This window comes from Eptatretus burgeri, chromosome 2 (assembly GCF_056783735.1).
Source record: "Eptatretus burgeri isolate ZD-2024b chromosome 2, Ebu_testis_v1, whole genome shotgun sequence".
Taxonomy (NCBI): Eukaryota; Metazoa; Chordata; class Myxini; order Myxiniformes; family Myxinidae; genus Eptatretus; species Eptatretus burgeri.
Genome location: NC_140962.1, coordinates 147,793,514 through 147,811,776, shown reverse-complemented (window position 1 = coordinate 147,811,776; position 18,263 = coordinate 147,793,514). Strand labels below are relative to the sequence as shown.

At 40.8% G+C, this 18,263-nt stretch overlaps 1 protein-coding gene across 1 annotated transcript in view; it reads right to left on the bottom strand.

Moving 5' to 3' along the window:
* Positions 1–18,263, bottom strand: part of LOC147033489 (uncharacterized) — an 87,831-nt gene that overhangs the window by 50,994 nt on the left and 18,574 nt on the right. Inside the window, exons 5-7 of the mRNA XM_085851615.1 lie at positions 12,812–12,922; positions 12,430–12,528; positions 4,307–4,329 (exon numbers count right to left, since the gene is read on the bottom strand). Coding sequence (XP_085707741.1) covers positions 4,307–4,329; positions 12,430–12,528; positions 12,812–12,922 — 233 coding nt within the window. The remainder of the gene's footprint in view (positions 1–4,306; positions 4,330–12,429; positions 12,529–12,811; positions 12,923–18,263) is intronic.

Below are 18,263 nucleotides of genomic sequence, written 5' to 3'. Positions count from 1 at the left end.
AAAGAGGTAACAGGTGAGTTCAGAATGGCAGATCAAGTTAATTTTATGATAAGACAAAAACATATTTCACAATAGGTGAACTCGTGGAGGTAGAATAGCAGTTTGTAAGCATACGAGTAGATTATACAAATAGAGTGTAAAGTTTAAAATAATATAATATAATCCTGTCCCTCTTTGAGCAGACTGAAGGATGGGATGAAGGAATTACAATCAGAGTTGTAAAACCATGGTTATTTTTAAGTGGACTCACAAGAAAGTTCTTTACCTCTGCCACCGAAGGTGAAGGAGGTTATGTTTTCACCCCTTTCTGTCTGTTTAAGTTCGTGCAGGATATCTCAAAAAGTTGTGGACAGTTTCGGTGTGTGACAAGGTCAAACTAATTAGATTTGGGTAAAGATCCGGATCCAGATCCGATTACTAGAATTTTAAAGTGATTCTTCACCATTGAGAGATAGGGCCTAAAACTATATATATAGCACAGTATCTCAAAAAGTTGTCAAGGATTCGAATGAAACTTAGTGGACACATTGCGTGAGTGACAAGGAAGAATTTATTCGATTTTGGTGAAGATCCGGATCTGACAACTTTTTTTAGTGATTCTTCATCATTGAGAGATCAGGCTAAACTAATATATAACAGGATATCTCAAAAATTTGTTGATGGATTTGAATGAAACTTGGTGGGCAGGTTGGGTGTGTGACCACGACGAATTGTTTCGATTTTGGTGAAGATCCGAATCTGGATCTGGATACGATAATTATTTAATTTCTAAAGTGATTCTTCAATATTGAGAGGTGAGGCCCGACACGATACACAGCGCGATATCTCAAAATATATTGGGCCCCATACGTTCTCGTGTATCAGGAATTGCATGGTGGATGTATGCCCTCTACCGTTTGCCCTTCTCATTTACATTTGAGCTGTTCAATCTGGGTTTTATTTTCAATGAAACTATAAACTGTTGGAATGCCGATTCAAATCCAGGGAAGTTGTTTTACAAAGTGTGTGCCCATCGGATGTACAATAAGCAAGGGACCCATCTGATGACACAAGTTGGGGACATTAAATATGTTACAGTGTCTTTCAACAAAACATTGGTGAGTTCTATCATCAAAATTCCAAATTCTTGCAAACGTCCGTCAAATTCCAGGTATGAGCAGCCGGTTAAAGACAAGGGCCACGTCTCCATTTTCCTAAGTATGATAAGTAAGCATGTGTATCATTCCAGAGTGTGAGCCACACTGAATCTTCCTTCTGCTGAAGGCATTGTATATGGTGAATCTAGAGATGTCGAGAAGTACTGTGTCGCGTTCTCTCATGGATCCGGATTCTTCTGCTCACACTATAGGGCTGCAATGAATATCTTTTCAATCCAAAACACAAAAAGATTTATTGGTTGTTTCAAAATTCAGTTCCAATGAATACAAGGAAGGTCAAAAGATTGCTCTGTCTCTGTGTGTACGTTATAACTGAATTTATCTTGTGGACAGAATGGTGGAGCACAAGTGGAATCATAACGAAAACCACATAGCACTCTCAGGTTCCACCTTCGCAGCACCTAACGATTACCTATGTAAAATAGACCTCAGGCAAATGGACATGTATGCAGAGAATACCAGGGTGACATCTAACCTTCAAAGGCAATTTCGAGATATGATGTCACAACCACACAAGACAGGTTGTGACAGATAAAGAGGTGAAGAATTCGAGGGACTGTATCTTTCTGGTGGTTAGTCAGAGAAGTAAAGTGCATCTTGTTTGACAGCCAATCATATGGAGGGATAGAGTGAGTTGTTAGCTGATTAGAACTTCTCTGTGTTAAAACATTTCTTCCAGGGAGCTGACCAACAATTTATTTTTTCAAGAGTTGCCGACAGGGGATGCCACAAACAACAGAGAATAATGTTGTTCTTAAAACTCGTTCTTCAACTCTCAAATATAGATTGGATAATCATTCAAAGCTCCCCGATTCACATTGGTGGAGAATTTAGAAAGTAAGGCTTTGTGCTGGACAGTAACAAGGCTTCTCCAAATGTTCTGGGAGATGACCCTGACCTTTTGCTCAATATTTATATCATCAACTATTATTGAGTGAAATTTAATTTAATGATCACCAAATGGCAAGAAGGTGTCAGAGCCGTGTCATTTTAGCCCTACTCAATAAAGCAGGGTCAAAAGGTCAAAACTGAAAAGTTCAATTACTGGCACAGTTTTAAACATTTTAAAATTAAACTTTCTGCATGCAATCAGTATTGGGAGACACATGAGATATGCAACAATGTTTGGGTTTGACCACTGATCCATGCCCCAAGGGCTGGGGAATTCTGGTCACAAGGTGGAGGAGGAGGAGGTTGGGACCATACTCCATGCAGAGCGTTGGTGCTGTCGAAGCAGTCTCCTTGGCTATTGAGTACAATCCTGGACCGGTCGCCACTCCGACACAGTATACCAGCATGCTGGCACTCAATTTGCCAACCTCAGAAGGATGACAGGCTGAGTTAACCTCACCTGGTATTAATTCAACAGTTGCGTGGGATTTGAACTCAGGACCCTTGGATCCAAAGCCCACCACCCTAACCATAAAGCCAACACCAGGCATGGTCACAAGGGTCAAAATGGGAAAACATTTTTTAACTCAAAATTTGATATTGGATCATTCCTGATGGAACTTTTTCCTATCTTTCAACTTTCCTTAAGATGGGAAGTGAAGGGACTTGTGATGGCACGCCCTCGACTTCGCTTTAGTTTAAACTTAAAATGAGGAAATAATGAGAATGACAGGAAAATTCACAAACTTAAATTTTTTGGGGGTTTGTTTTCTATCCACCGTCGAGGCTTGTATGAGAGCGAACACACAGAATGTACAACAAATGGAGCAGGAGAGAAGAGGGGCGGGAGAGAGAGAAGGATAAAACAGTGGGGAACAGAGACATGAGGAGATCTGTGGAAGGGAGAGGGATGGGGTGGGGTACATGGGGTAAACAAGATGGACACTACGGGATTTTCAGGTACTTACACGACAGGGACTTTCAGGAAGGAAAGCAGGGAATTTGAAGGAGGTGGGTTTTGGGATGGATTAACTGGGAGAGAAAAGATCATGGTTTTGGATGAGGGAAGATAAAAGATGGTGGTGAACAGCTGTTTTGAAGAGTGGGTTTGAAGAGAGTGTGGGAGTTTGTTCCAATGGTGGGGAAAAAGAGGAATGAAAGAATGAAGGTCAGCAGTGATTCTTAATTTTGGTAGTTTTACCAGAAGGCGGTTGCTGATAGACCTTGAGCACCCTGCAGAAATATAGTGGGTACATATCTCAGATAGAATGGGGGGGGTGGGGGTGAGGACGTAGAGGAGACGGGAGAAGACAGAAAGACCGCCAACCTGCCTTCGGCGAGAGAGTGAGAGACCGAAAGACTCAGCCTCGTCGCAGGAAATAACAATAATCCTAAATGCCTTGGTTTCCACAGCTTGAAGCCAAGAAAGGTGAGAGGCAGGAGCACCAGCTCAGAGGAGAGAGCAATACTCCATCAGGGTTAAGACAAAAAATGTCGACCATGTGTACATTGTTCTGTTAGTGTACTCATTGTGTCTTGTCTACCCTTTTCCCTGGATACATTGTACATAAACCCATTTTAATTACAAGAAACATCTTTGTGTCTTTTTGCATATGCGCATGACCAACAGACAGGTTCAGCTTTCATTTGGGTGATCATTGGGGTTTTGCATTTCTTTTTTTTAATGCAATGAAAACTACAGCTGTGCTCAAAAGAGCACATTGCGCTGAAAGTCTGAACCTTTTACGTTTTGTATAACATTGGTAGGCCAGATCTGGATCCGGACCTCCAAAATCTAATCAGCTTGTTCTCATCACCGAGACAACTCACTACCAAGTTTCAAACAAATACATCCATAACATTTTGAGACATCGTGCTATATATAGTTTTTAGCCCAATCTCTCAATGGTGAACAATCACTTTTAAAATGCTAATGTCCAGATCTATATCCATATCTTCAGCAAATTCTAATCATTTCGTCCTTTTCACACACCCAACATGTCCACCAAATTTCATTTAAAGTCCGTCCACAACTTTTTGAGATATCCTGTTCACAGACAAACAAACAGACAATCAGGCAGGAGTGAAAACAAACTCCATCAACTTCGTTGGAAGAGGTAATTAAGATAATTAAGACTGCAGTCAGAATTAGGAGATCGTTTCGCCATTTAGAGCGGCCTTTGGACCTCCAGCTTCGATGGTCTGTCTGATGTGATAGTAAAAGAACAGGACATGAAAAAAATGATTCCAGGACCTACCTGTTGATATAGCTTTTGCATCCCTGAAAAGGCAAGAAGAGAATGATTAGAACAGTGTTTTCCACTTCTGCACAAGTTGTACATACACAAGAATAATTCTGCACAAGTTGTACATACACAAGAATAATGTTCATAGACAAGAACTGAATAAAGAGAGGTTGAAGGAAATTGATCTTTATTTGTTGCTTTGTGAGAAAACAAGATTATAAATTAATCTAAATGTTGCTGTGATTCACATAAATTCCTTTCAAAGCAGAAAAATGGTGGCAATGAAAGAGAGAAATGAAACCAAGTACAGTATACTGGAGGTAAAAGTAATCTTTTAAAATGTTATTTATATATTCATAATTTAAAACCGTGTGTGCAGACTCTTTGATTTTGGCTTGTGATGCGTTCTTAAAAAAACTCAATGTAAAACGAAAAAAACGTAAATCGAAAACGATTTTCCCATCGGCATAATGGTATAGATTGAAGACGCATTTCTGTTTGGAAATTTCACGTGCTAATATGTTTCTATCTCTAACTAAAGTAAAGACAGTAAAAGTGTAAATACGGATTCTTCCAAATAAATATTAAGTACATAATAACTAAATAGATTAATAAAGAACTTAAATAAATGTTTACATCCAGGTCTGGGAGGTGCAGGTGGTTATGGAGTGGTTTCTGAGACGATGAGGCACTCGAATTTATCTCTGTGTGCATTACATAGTAATTGTCCTCATAGTTAAAGGCCCGGTCACACCTTGACGTTTTAGCCAACGTATGCCGATTTTTGAATTTTTTTTCTAAAACGCTGGCACACGTTGAATACGTTATGGGTAAGTTTTGATAACATTGAGAGCACGCTGAAAAACACTGCCATACGTCGTTGTACGTTGGCTTTAAACGTTGTACTTTTTGGTTGTCCTCAAATGTTTTCATGCTTGAAATTTCACGACGTATGCCGGCGTATGACTCACACGTTCCACTACGCTGGCCACAAGTTGTATGCACGGTCTGCGATCGTTGACAGACGTCAACACATGCTACTTGTAAGTTAATCATAAGTTGAGACACGCCGAGGTAATGTTTAGCGTACCTGAAACTTATTTCTAACCTATGATTAACGTGTTGTTGGCACGTTAAGCGATCGTTGCCACACATCGACAGACGTTACTTTTAAGTTACTCATAGGCTGAAAGACGTCGGTATAATGGATCGTCCTTGCGTCAGCGTCCACGGCCACGGCCAGGACACTTATTTGCAGCATTCTTCAAACTTTTCTTGGGCATGACGAGGATGTTCACACTTCGATGTCTAGCTTGGCTATGATTCCAATTGTCCATCGGCAGCGTCTATTTAAAATAGTCGAGTTTGAGCGTTTTAACACGTTCAGAAGAAACGCTTCAAATTTCAAAACCCCAGCGTCAAAAAACAAAGGCGAGTGACAGCAATTTAAATCGTTCATTGTAAACAATGAAAATAGCTGAGTGGTACCGTTCAAAAGTCGTTGAGTGTAAAAAAAAATCCAATTGTTGAGCGCAAGCGTCTACTTTCAATAGTGGAGATGCAGCCATTTCAATCGTTGAGTTTATCATTTAAATCGTTAAATCGTTAAACGCAAGGACGATCCATCATAACCCACACCCTCCCCCTCACACTCACCTACTACTGCCAACATGAACAAACTACTACTAATACTAATACTAATACTAATACTGATACTGTGCCTGCTGACATGGACATCGACTCAAAAAGGACTCGAAAACACTATTGGGTTCCCCTTTTATGAGCAGCATTTTTATATACCAATTCCCAAAACCGCTGGGAACACGTCTTTATATGGCAGTTGTAAGCTAGAAACACGTTAATTTATTTTTTTTGGTCGACCGGAAGACGTCATTGGAATACGTCTACATACGTCGATGTGTGTTGGGACTATGTAAAGAATTGGTTCAAAGCACGTCAAACATAAGTTAGAAATAAGTTTCGCGTAAAAAAGACATTACCGCGACGTGTTTCGACTTATGAGTAGCTTATAAGTAGCCTTTGTGGACGTGTGTAAGCGTCCGCATATCGTGTGTAAAACTTATCCCCATCGCATGCGGAACGTGTGTCATACGCCGAGTACGTCATAAAATTTTGAACATGTTTAAAATTTATTGACGTACTCTACTTACTACGACGTATGATAGCGTACTTTAGCATTCTACTCACGTATACCAAACTTACTCATACCGTATTTGACGTGCCCCAACGTTTTAGACACATTTTTCTTCGGTCGGCATACGCTGGCAAGATCGCCAAGGTGTGACCGCGATGTTGACACTTCCATTTCTACGGCAGTTATGATTCGAATCGTTGTGCTTCAGCCTTTTAATAGGCTACGTCACGACTTCGGCGGCGATGCGTGCAACGCGCTATGCCTAAGTTAGACTATCGTTGGGCATCGGTTGTGTAGGCCGACAACAGGTTCAGCATTCGTTGGTATAAGTTATCTATAACACAACGAAACGTTCTGTGTCCGTTACCAATGCGTTACACATAAGACCAAGTCGCTATGAATACGTCCGAATCTTTAAAAAAAAAACATCAAAAGTTCAACGTAAGCCAGCGTTTTACATACATTTTAATACGTTGCCATCGCTGGCAAAAACGTCAAGGTGTGACCGGGCCTAAAGGGAGGGAGGCTGGCGTTCGGGCAATGTCCACCAAACACTCTCCATGCTTATATTGTACACATTTTAATGTCAAAACTAATAGCTTTATGAGCCTTCTTTGCAGAAGTCTCAGCTGGAGAACTTGGGGGTTCTTTTACTACTCATGATGAAGGGTTTTTGAGAGAGTTTGGCACAAAATGCTGAACCTCAGATTATTTTTATATTTCCCTGCTCTTTTGTCTTTCTCCCAGTTGTCACTATATATCTGTTGGTGAATTTTGTCTTGTATTTTTTATTTTGTTTTGTTTTTTTTGCAATCGTTGGGGCTCTATATTTTGCTGTTTCGGTTTGTTGTGTGACATCTTCTACTTGCACCTGCTTTTGGAAGTTTTTTGCAAGGTGAGTGAATGAAGCCTTTTCTGGCTTGTGTTCATGCTTGTTACAGATTGTATTTGTAGTCTGTTGAACCTTTCACGGACTCTGATAATCCTACAGTCGTCACTCTGTGCACTTGATCGAGTTCCGTGATGCCGCCACCCAGCCCTGGATTAACCATTAAGCAAAATAAGCACGTGCTGAGGGCCTCAAGAGAAGAGGGGCCCCACAGTTTTTTTCCAGTGCCGGATTTACAATGGACCATGGTGCAAATGTTGCAGCTGAACCAGGGCCCTCCAAAAGGGGGCCCCACAATAAATGAAAAAAAAATACATATACAAGAATATAATTTTTTTACACATTTTTTTAATGCAATGTAATACTAATGCCGTAGCGTTTACTGTAAATAAACCTTACTGTAAGTTTTGTTTCATTTCGAAAAATAAATTTTCATTTTACGGTTTAGTATTGTTTTTATTTTGGATTACATATATTGTTGTGGGCCGGGGTTCGGTGGCGATAAATGACCACTAGGTGGAGCAGTAGAGCCGTCTCCCACCGAACACCCGGAATTAAAAGGTCGTCACCCGGGATAACTCCGGGGTCGACGGGCCATTTAAAGGACCATGATCGCCAATTCTCTGACGGCGTGGGGTAGGGTCAATAGCCAAATTTCAATATACCAAAGTACCCACGTCGTCAAATTACTGGGGAAATCACACCCTTGGCCGACACTGTCCGAACCGAGTCGCAGGTACCGACTCGGATCCGGCGTAACCGAGCGGAGTTACCAGAACCGCACCGATCCCAATGACAAGTTACGGCACCAACGGCCTTACTATTTCTCAAGCCTGAACTATGCTAGGCCAATGAAAGTGGCCCTCTTCTACCCCAAGGTATTTGTAAGATGCCTAGCTGTCCAGCTCATGCATTGTTATTTCGAGATCGATTTTCATGGTTTCCATTTTTGTTGGTCTACCTTGAACGAATGTGCACTTGGCACACTTATCTCGGCCAAATTCCATTTGGATGTCATCAGAGCACCATTTCAATTGTTCTGACAATTTTTCATCATTCACTGCAAAGTGTTTTAAATCATCCATGTGCAGTAGATGCGTTACCTTTCCCATTTCTTTGGATATGATTTTATTGGATGTTAGGGTGTATCCATATCCATGCTCATTAATGAGGTTACTTTGTGGATCCAAAGCCAGGCAAAATGGTAGGGGTGAAAGGCTGTCTCCTTGAAAGATACTGTGTCATATCGTATCGTGTGTGTGTGTGTGTGTGTGATCTAAAGTAGGAATTTAAATGTGCCTCCTGTTGCTAACTAGAGAAATATTGTCGCATCGTCGGCTCAACTGACGTCAAGCTCATCGCGGCAGGAAGGTAAAATCCCACAACGTCCCGAGCGGCTTAACTCCTGTGGAGACGTTTCAAATTCAGGCAAACAATGTGTGCATGGTTCATGATGAGAGACACGAAAATCTTCGCTCTTTTTAAAACCAACCGGTTTATTCCCAAACCCACATTAAAAAAAAAGAACCGGTAATTATGTAATCACGATGGAGGAGACAACAACGGGTTGGGATAGGGAAGAAAAGGAGACACAAAATTGATAATCAATAATTATGTACAGTGAGAATAACAACTATGGCCCGATACACCAGATTCAGTCACTTACGAGGAAAAGGGACAAAAACCGGGGAACTCAGCTCTGGTGTGAGCAGGGACGAGCAGGTGATGAGGGGATGTTGGGCAAGATGATGAGATGACCAGACAATGGGGAGACGAAGCAGCAGGCAAACAAAACCAGGCATGCAGCAGGCAGACAAAACTAGGCACGCAGCAGGCAGACAAAACCAGGCACAGGGTGAAGAAAATAGGTAGAGGCAGGCATCCCGACCTCCTCTTCACTCTCAGAACTTGACGGTCTTCCTTTTCATCAGAACTCTTTCTCCCTGTCATGTTCACCATTCTCCCCATACCAACTTGGTTCTCTCCTCATTGTATTCAGCTCACAGACTCTCTCAACATTCTCGATGGTTCTCTGACTTCCCTTCATACCTCAACAGTCCTCTCTTCCAGTTCTACTCAGACCAACTCGGTTCTCCCCTCATCGTATTCGCCTCAGAAGTCGACGGTTCTCCTCCGGCTTTGTCTTTCTCCCCTGAACTCGACGCACATCCCCGACACACCCAACTGTCTGATTAGCACCTCGCTCTTTTTCCCCGTGGCAACGCTCTGCCCCTCCAAGGCGATCCATAGCTCCACCCCCTGGGAGGTCACAAATGCTCCTCCCCTCGCTCTTGTGCCAAGTAACCTGGCACCCCCCCCCCCCAGGTCGAGGTTGACATAAAGGTTATACGCACAATTTCCTCACCATAATCTCTAACTAAAGACTACCATCCATTACCCCCTGTATGGTGCACATTAAAACAAGACAATTCTTAAGCCAATGTTTCCCTGTTTAATATATCGAGATGGGTAACTACTCATACATGGACCATGTTACTCTATACATTCCTATCTGCTCTATGGTGATATCTAACCACCCCCCACAAACGCGACAATATTTCCAAAGTTTCAAATCCAATGAGATAATAAAAACTACATTTACTTTTGATTATTTGTCAAAACATTTTACAAAATTTTGCTTGATCATTTCTGAGCAAACTCTTTCAATGGTTGTCTATGCCTATATGTCTTTGTTGTGGAGAATTTCTTATACATAGGCCGTCTATAATGTTGTCATCGTGATGGTATTTCTTTAATGTGAATGGGGACATAGAACAGTAAAAGTTTTTGATAATGATGGATTCCACTTAAATTAATGGGAAAACATTGTAATGGAGTTGTGTTGCTCATTCATAAATACAATTAACCATATTAAATATCTCCAATGTCAAAATAATTAATGAAACTATTTAACAAAGGTATGGATTGGAGTTATGTCTACCCTCACATCAGCTTCCTGGTCTCAAACTTGTTTCTTCAGATTTGCTGTTTTGTTGTTAAAAAAATTGCCTTTCCATTAATACTAGATGTGCCTACCCGGTACGGGTTTCATACTAATATAAAAAAAACAGCATGTTATACATCACAAACATATTTCATGTCTATCTGGGAATCTCAATGAGGATGTAAAATGAAGTGAAACATGAAAAAAACTAATATTTTATAACATTGTTGTTGTTGTTATCGTTGTTGTTGCTGCTGTTGCTGTCATGGTGGCTGCGCTTGTGGTTGTTTGTGTGCTCTTCCATGTACTTTCATTTAATTAACCTCCGCCATTGAAGATGGATGGAGGTTACTGTTTTCACCCGTCTGTTTGTTTGTTTGTTTGTTTGTTTGTGAACAGTATTATGGAAAAACTCCTGGACGGATTTCGACGAAACTTGGTGGGGCGATTAGGTATGGTCCAAGGATCATGCCATTAGATTTTGGACTTGGTTCAAAGTCCAATATGGCCGCTATGGCGGCCATTTTGAAAAAATATTTGAATTTTTGTTTTTGCATTTCTACATGTTTTAAGTTATTTCCAACCCCAAAAAAATTGTTAGAGAAAAAAAAATGCAACTTTTTTTCAAAAAAATTTCGATATTTTTTGAAAAATATTTGAATGTTTTTTTTTTTTTGCATTTCTACATGTTTTAAGTGATTTCCAACCCACCAAAAAAATTTGTTAGAGGAAAAAAACCCAGAAATTTTGCACCTTTTTTTTCAAAAAAATTTCGATTTTATTTTTTGGGCATTTCTACATGCGCATCGATCTAGTTTAGTTTATTCAATCGTGGTTCAGTCGAGTCTGGTCTGTTTTGACCTACAATGAAAGGGATATCAGGTTCACTTAAGTGACCCAGCAGTATTGGCGGCGGAGGTTTTGCACTCTACCGAGTGCTCCCCCTCTAGTTTTCTATTGCTTCGCCAAGTATAACTAATATAATTCTGTGCGCTCATTCCATATGCTTCGAAAGAGTTCCTTTTGTCATATAAGAATAAATGTCATTGTTGGAACCACTGACTTGAGCCCACTTTCCAGCTTCTTCTTGTTCTTCTTCAAAATCGAAAAGATGGGGTGTTTTTTTTTTAAACTGTCATGTTTATGGTTAAATGGACACAAATTTTTATTCCATGTAAATGGATGATTGGCTTTCCAACCAAGTAAATCCAGTATCAGCTTTCCAACCAAATCAATCCATTATTAGCTTTCCAACCAAGTTAATCGATTATTAGCTTTCCAACAAAATCAATCCATTATTAGCTTTCCAACCAAGAAAATCGATTATAAGCTTTCCAAACAAGTTAATTGAATATTAGCTTTCAAATCAAGTAAATACATTACTAGCCTTCCAACCAAGTCAATACATTATTAGCTTTCCAACCAAGTTAATCAATTGTTAGCTTTCCAACCAAGTTGATCCAATATAAGCTTTCCAATCAAGTTAATTCATTACGAGCTTTCCAACCAAGTCAATCCATCATTAGCTTTCCCACTAAGTAATTTGATTATTAGCTTTCCAACCAAGTAAATCGATTATTTGCTTTCCAACCAAGGACATCGTTAATTAAATTTCCCACCAAATACATCGAGTATTAGCTTTCCAACCAAATAAATGGAATATTAGCTTTCCAATGATAGCATTTTTACTTATATATGACGGCAAGAACCACGACACCAAAGTTTGAGGTCATGCTTCTTTGCGGGACGTACAGACGCATCTCCTTTTTGTAATAGATGTTATTATAATATTATTAAAATGAACGACGTCACATGAGAGAGGCTATTATTTAAATTAGTTTCAACAAAGAGCTCATATTTACACCAGTAAGAAGCCTACTCATTTCCTCTTCCAGCAATGATACATATTTTGAAACTATGTACCGCACCGTTATACTTCTGCACACTCTGATAATGTATTTAATCTCCACCTTAAAGTGCTATGGAAGCACAACTGACACAGGAAAAAATATCATCCATCATCTTTTATGTAATATCACATGTCCACCACGTGCATTGGACAAAACAAGAACCAAAAATCATATGAGGAAGAAAAGCATAACAAGTACTTTGTTTACAAGGGTAATATCATCACATTTAATACTTACCCCAAAATAAAGTGCATAATGCTAACAGGACAAATGCAATCAGCATAGGTGAAGAAATCCACCATGAAGGAGACTTGTTGGATGGAAAATAAATTTTTCCTGTTGGAGGGAATTGGATGAATAACAGTTAAAATTTTGAGAACAAGAAAATGTAGTTTTTAAATCAACATCAATGATTTGACATTTCCTAGTTCTGTTTTTATATTTCTTATGATTATTGTCTGAATATTAGTTCAAAATCTCAACAATGATGATCATTTCTATATTTTTATATAATCCATCATTCCTATATTTTTATATACTCCACCATCTTCAAACTCGATCCATCCTCGAATCTCAACATTAAACATTTTCTAATTGAGCAAGAACATCATTTCCTTACTTGCTGTAGACTCCTCCATTACACACTTGTTTTCGTTCCTGTGGAAACCTTCGCGGCAAACACATTGTCGGTTATTTTCTAAGGTACACTCTCTCTCTTCAACCTCGGTCTCTATGGAATAAAATGATAAACAGAAGCAGATGAGTTGAAACAGAAATAAAGAGATAATTCATCGTCATTGGTTCAGCAAAGAGAGGTACCAAGAGCATGATTGGTTAAGGCCTGGTCACACCTTGACGTTTTAGCCAGCGATGGCAACGTATTAAAATGTATGTAAAACGCTGGCTGACGTTGAACTTTTGATGTTTTTTTTTTAAGATTTGGACGTATTCATAGCGACTTGGTCTTATGTATAACGCATTGGTAATGGACACAGAACGTTTCATTGTGTTATAGATAACTTATACCAACGAATGCTGAACCTGTTGTCGGCCTACACAACCGATGCCCAACGATAGTCTAACTTCGGCATAGCGCGTTGCACGCATCGCCGACGATGTCGTGACGTAGCCTATTAAAATGCTGATGCACAACGATTCGAATCATAACTGCCGTAGAAATGGAAGTGTCAACATCGCGGTCACACCTTGGCGATCTTGCCAGCGTATGCCGACCTAAGAAAAATGTGTCTAAAACGTTGGGGGCACGTCAAATACGGTATGAGTAAGTTTGGTATACGTGAGTAGAACGCTAAAGTACGCTATCATACGTCGTAGTAAGTAGAGTACGTCAAGAAATTTTAAACATGTTCAAAATTTTACGACGTACTCGGCGTATGACACACATTCCGCATGCGATGGGGATAAGTTTTACACACGATATGTGGACGCTTACACACGTCCACAAAGGCTACTTATAAGCTACTCATAAGTCGAAACACGTCGCGGTAATGTCTTTTTTACGCGAAACTTATTTCTAACTTATGTTTGACGTGCTTTGAACCAATTCTTTACGTAGTCCCAACACACATCGACGTATGTAGACGTATTCCAATGACGTCTTCCGGTCGACAAAAATAAAATAAATTAACGTGTTTCTAGGTTACAACTGCCATATAAAGACGTGTTCCCAGCGGTTTTGGGAATTGGTATATAAAAATGGTGTTCATAAAAGGGGAACCCAACAGTGTTTTCGAGTCCTTTTTGAGTCGATGTCCATGTCAGCAGTAACAGTATCAGTATCAGTATCAGTATTAGTATTAGTATTAGTATTAGTATTAGTATTAGTATTAATAGTAGTTTGTTCATGTTGGCAGTAGTAGGTGAGTGTGAGGGGGAGGGTGTGGGTTATGATGGATCGTCCTTGCGTCCGCGTGTCCACGGGTAGGTTCATAGGCTGCCACTCAACGATTTAAATGGCTGCATCTCCACTATTGAAAGTAGACGCTTGCGCTCAACAATTGGATTTTTTTTACACTCAACGACTTTTAAACGGTACCACTCAGCCATTTCATTGTTTACAATGAACGATTTAAATTGCTGTCACTCGCCTTTGTTTTTTGACGCTGGGGTTTGGAAATTTGAAGCGTTTCTTCTGAACGTGTTAAAACGCTCAAACTCGACTATTTTAAATAAACGCTGCCGATGGACAATTGGAATCATAGCCAAGCTAGACATCGAAGTGTGAACATCCTCGTCATGCCGAAGAAAAGTTTGAAGAATGCTGCAAATAAGTGTCCTGGCCGTGGCCGTGGACGCTGATGCAAGGACGATCCATTATACCGACGTCTTTCAGCCTATGAGTAACTTAAAAGTAACGTCTGTCGATGTGTGGCAACGATTGCGTAACGTGCCAATAACACGTTAATCATAGGTTAGAAATAAGTTTCGGGTACGCTAAACATTACCTCGGCGTGTCTCAACTTATGATTAACTTACAAGTAGCATGTGTTGATGTCTGTCAACGATCGCAGACCGTGCATACAACTTGTGGCCAGCGTAGCGGAACGTGTGAGTCATACGCCGGCATACGTCGTGAAATTTCAAGCATGAAAAAATTTGAGGACAACCGAAAAGTACAACGTTTAAAGCCAACGTACAACGACGTATGGCAGTGTTTTTCAGCGTGCTCTCAATGTTATCAAAACTTACCCATAACGTATTCAACGTGTGCCAGCGTTTTAGAAAAAAAATTCAAAAATCGGCATACGTTGGCTAAAACGTCAAGGTGTGACCGGGCCTTTACCTTGAGTTATACTTCAAACTGTACTTGTAAAACTTTGATATGAAAAACATTTGTTGCAATTTGTTCTTTACAAAAACGTTTATTTTCTCAATAAATTGACCAATCATTTTCATGAATTATATCACCAATCATTTTCATTATCTGATTGTATTCAATTGACAATTATTTTCATTAATTATATATTATCACTAAGGTCCTTAACTACCGAACTAAGAGATTACTTCCAATGATCAGCAAGGTCATGGAATTCATCATCACTGTTGATATGAAATCCTTCCTTTTCTCCAACAACCTCATTTCAGATCACCAATTTGGTTACAGACCATGTCACTCCACCCTGAACATGCTGATTCTACTCACGCAACAATGGATCGAGGCCCTCAATGTCAGACATGAGATCAAGGACATCTCCCTGGATCAATCTGACTTCCTGCCTTACTCTCCAAACTCTCTACCTATGACATCCAAGGCCAACTCCACACATGCCTTACTGACTTCCTCCACTCTCATAGCCCACATGTAACTCAACGAAATCCTTTCATGTCCTCTCCCTGTCAAGGCTTGAGTGCCCCAAGGCAGTGTTCTGGGCTCAGTCATATTCCTGATCTTCAACAATGATCTCTCTAAACCTCTGTAAAATCCTTTTTATCTATATGCTGATGACCCCACCCTCTACCATGACCTACCTCATCCTTCAGACAGGCTGCTTACTCACTTAGGGTGGTTGTTTAATCAACCCCCCTCAATTTTGGCAATGAATAGCCACTCCTGCACAAGTTGGAAGGATGGAACTCCTGCACCAGTTGGAACTCTGCCTTTCTACCTCTGCCCCAGTGATTATTGGGGATTATCTTAAAATAGATGTGACTGGATTGGTCCAAGATAGTTCGACATGGGCCCTTAAAGGGATTATGCAGCACTTTAGTTTGAGGGATGTGGGTGCACAAACAGGTAGTGATTTCAGCTGAAACAATGCAGCTGGTACCCAGCGAATCAGAATTGATTATTTCCTTTTGTCACCAAGTTTGGTGCCATGGACCTGGTACTTCCCTTTCTGCTCACTGCCACCTGTCCATAAATGTGGAGTGAGATGGGGTGTGCCTTCAACGCTGTGAACTCTAGAAGCTTAATTGTTGCATTTTGCGGGATGATAGTTTAGTGCAGTCCGGTGTTCACAGGCATAGATATTGGCAGACTATTGAGTGCCTCTTCCCTACCTCGGTAGCATTGAAGGAGTAAGTGAAACATGACACTGCAGTATTTTTCTGTAAGGCGACATGAATGAGCGCCGTGGGAATGCATGACTATTTGAGGCGCATGCATGCTCACCTCCAATGCTTACATAGGAACCTCAGCGAACGGATTAATGTCTTAGAAAATTTTGCAGATCAAGGGAAGGATTTTTTTTCCTCCTCAAGGCCAAGACTCGGACTGACATTTTCTGTAATAGAGTGCAGGTCTTGGATGCGAACAAAAAGTGGACCAGAACCTTCTTCCAATGATGTGCCAGGAAGAAAGGCACATTACCTTCGATTAAAGTGGAGAGAGGCCTTGTTTCTGACCCTCGCCAAAGCATGGAATTGGTGGAAGACTATTTGCCAGGCTCTTCGAAAATCAAACAGATGATTCACCCGAGATGGCCAGTTTCATTGGCAATCTGAATAATCACTTGAGCCCCGAACAGTGGGAGTTTTAGAGAGTTTGATCACCACCTTTAGCACATTTGTGGGGAAGACTATTTGCAGGTATTGTGGGAGTTAGCTATCTCTCTGAGGCTTACAGATTGTATGTGCCATTGTGTGGTGACCCTTGTGCACAAGAAGGACAATTGGGAGGATTTGTCAAACTGGAACCAAATCATCTTGCTCAATGTGAACTATAAAATACTAACCAAGGTGCAGGCTATGTGCATGTATGGTTTTGTGAGGGATATTTTTCACCCGGATCAGACTTCTGCTCTTCCAGGACACAAAGTGTCAGACAGTCTGGTCTGGGCCTGGTTTAGGGGCAGGTCCAGCAAATTGGGGTACATGCCTTGGTGTTACATGCCTTGGCTGGTGATGAACAAACGTGTCTTTGTGTTCTGTGGGCTCTGTCTACATCCATTATCCGGCCACAAATGGAAGTCATCCTGGAGGACAGTCAACATCATAAACACCATCCTGTGGCGAGCATGAGCCAGAGATTTCTGAATAGAACAGTGGATGGATCCTCGGCAGATATGGTCCATGGTTCGATCCTCCCTCCAGAGTTAGAGCCTGGGGTAATGAGTTGGGCCGTTGGCAATAATGAACCATCAGGTGCACCATAAAATTCTCCCCTGGGATGGTAAAGCCGACCAAGGCTTTGCTGTAAGGAAAAGGGGTGATCCCGCACTGAGGTGTTTCTTGCAAATGTACGGGCACAGTTGAGTACAGACGCAGTTCAGAACCGATCTTGTCGCGTGGGCTTGGAAAGGTTGAGGATAATCCAAGATGTGGACTGGCGGGCTCTGTTGAGCTGTGATCTTTATTGGTTGACATCGGGCTCGGAGGGAGCCTGAGCAGCCGGTGACTTTGTCGCAGTGCTTTACTCCTGGGTGAGCTAAACTTATAATGGGGTCTAAAGAGGCTGAAGGATTCCAAAGGGGTCTGAAAGGGTCTACAGGGGTCTAAAGGGTATATAGCCTTAAGTGTATGTGGATCGACCGAGGCTTCAGGCTGTGTTCTCAGATATATATATATATATATATATATATATATATATATATATATATATATATATATATATATATATATATATATATATATATATATATGTTACAGCATGCATGTTCGGGGCTCACCATGAGGGGTAGCGCTCGAGTTTCTGCTTTCCAGAACACCTGGTCCTGAGGCCAGAAAGTATAAGCCTGCAAAAGGCTGATGCCCAGTTGGGGGCTGAAAGTCTTTCTCACCTCCAACTACCCCCCCCCCCACCACCCCATTCTCCACCTAGATACAAATCCTTGATTGTCACGAAAACGTCCTCCATGATGTACACACAACTTCAACATACTGATATCAACGTCATCACCAGCACAGAACTAGAAAACACTCATCGTTCTGTTTCCTTCACTTGCTCACATGTTAGTGAAGACACGACAAATGTCAGAACCTCTGTCTCTTCTATTATTTTTATTTTGGAGAATAAGTTACTCTTTCTCTGCTACTTATTGTTAATTCGAACACAAAGTGTTGGCTGTTGTGGAATTGTGGACAAAAAAATGAATATGCAGGTTGAGAGGGTT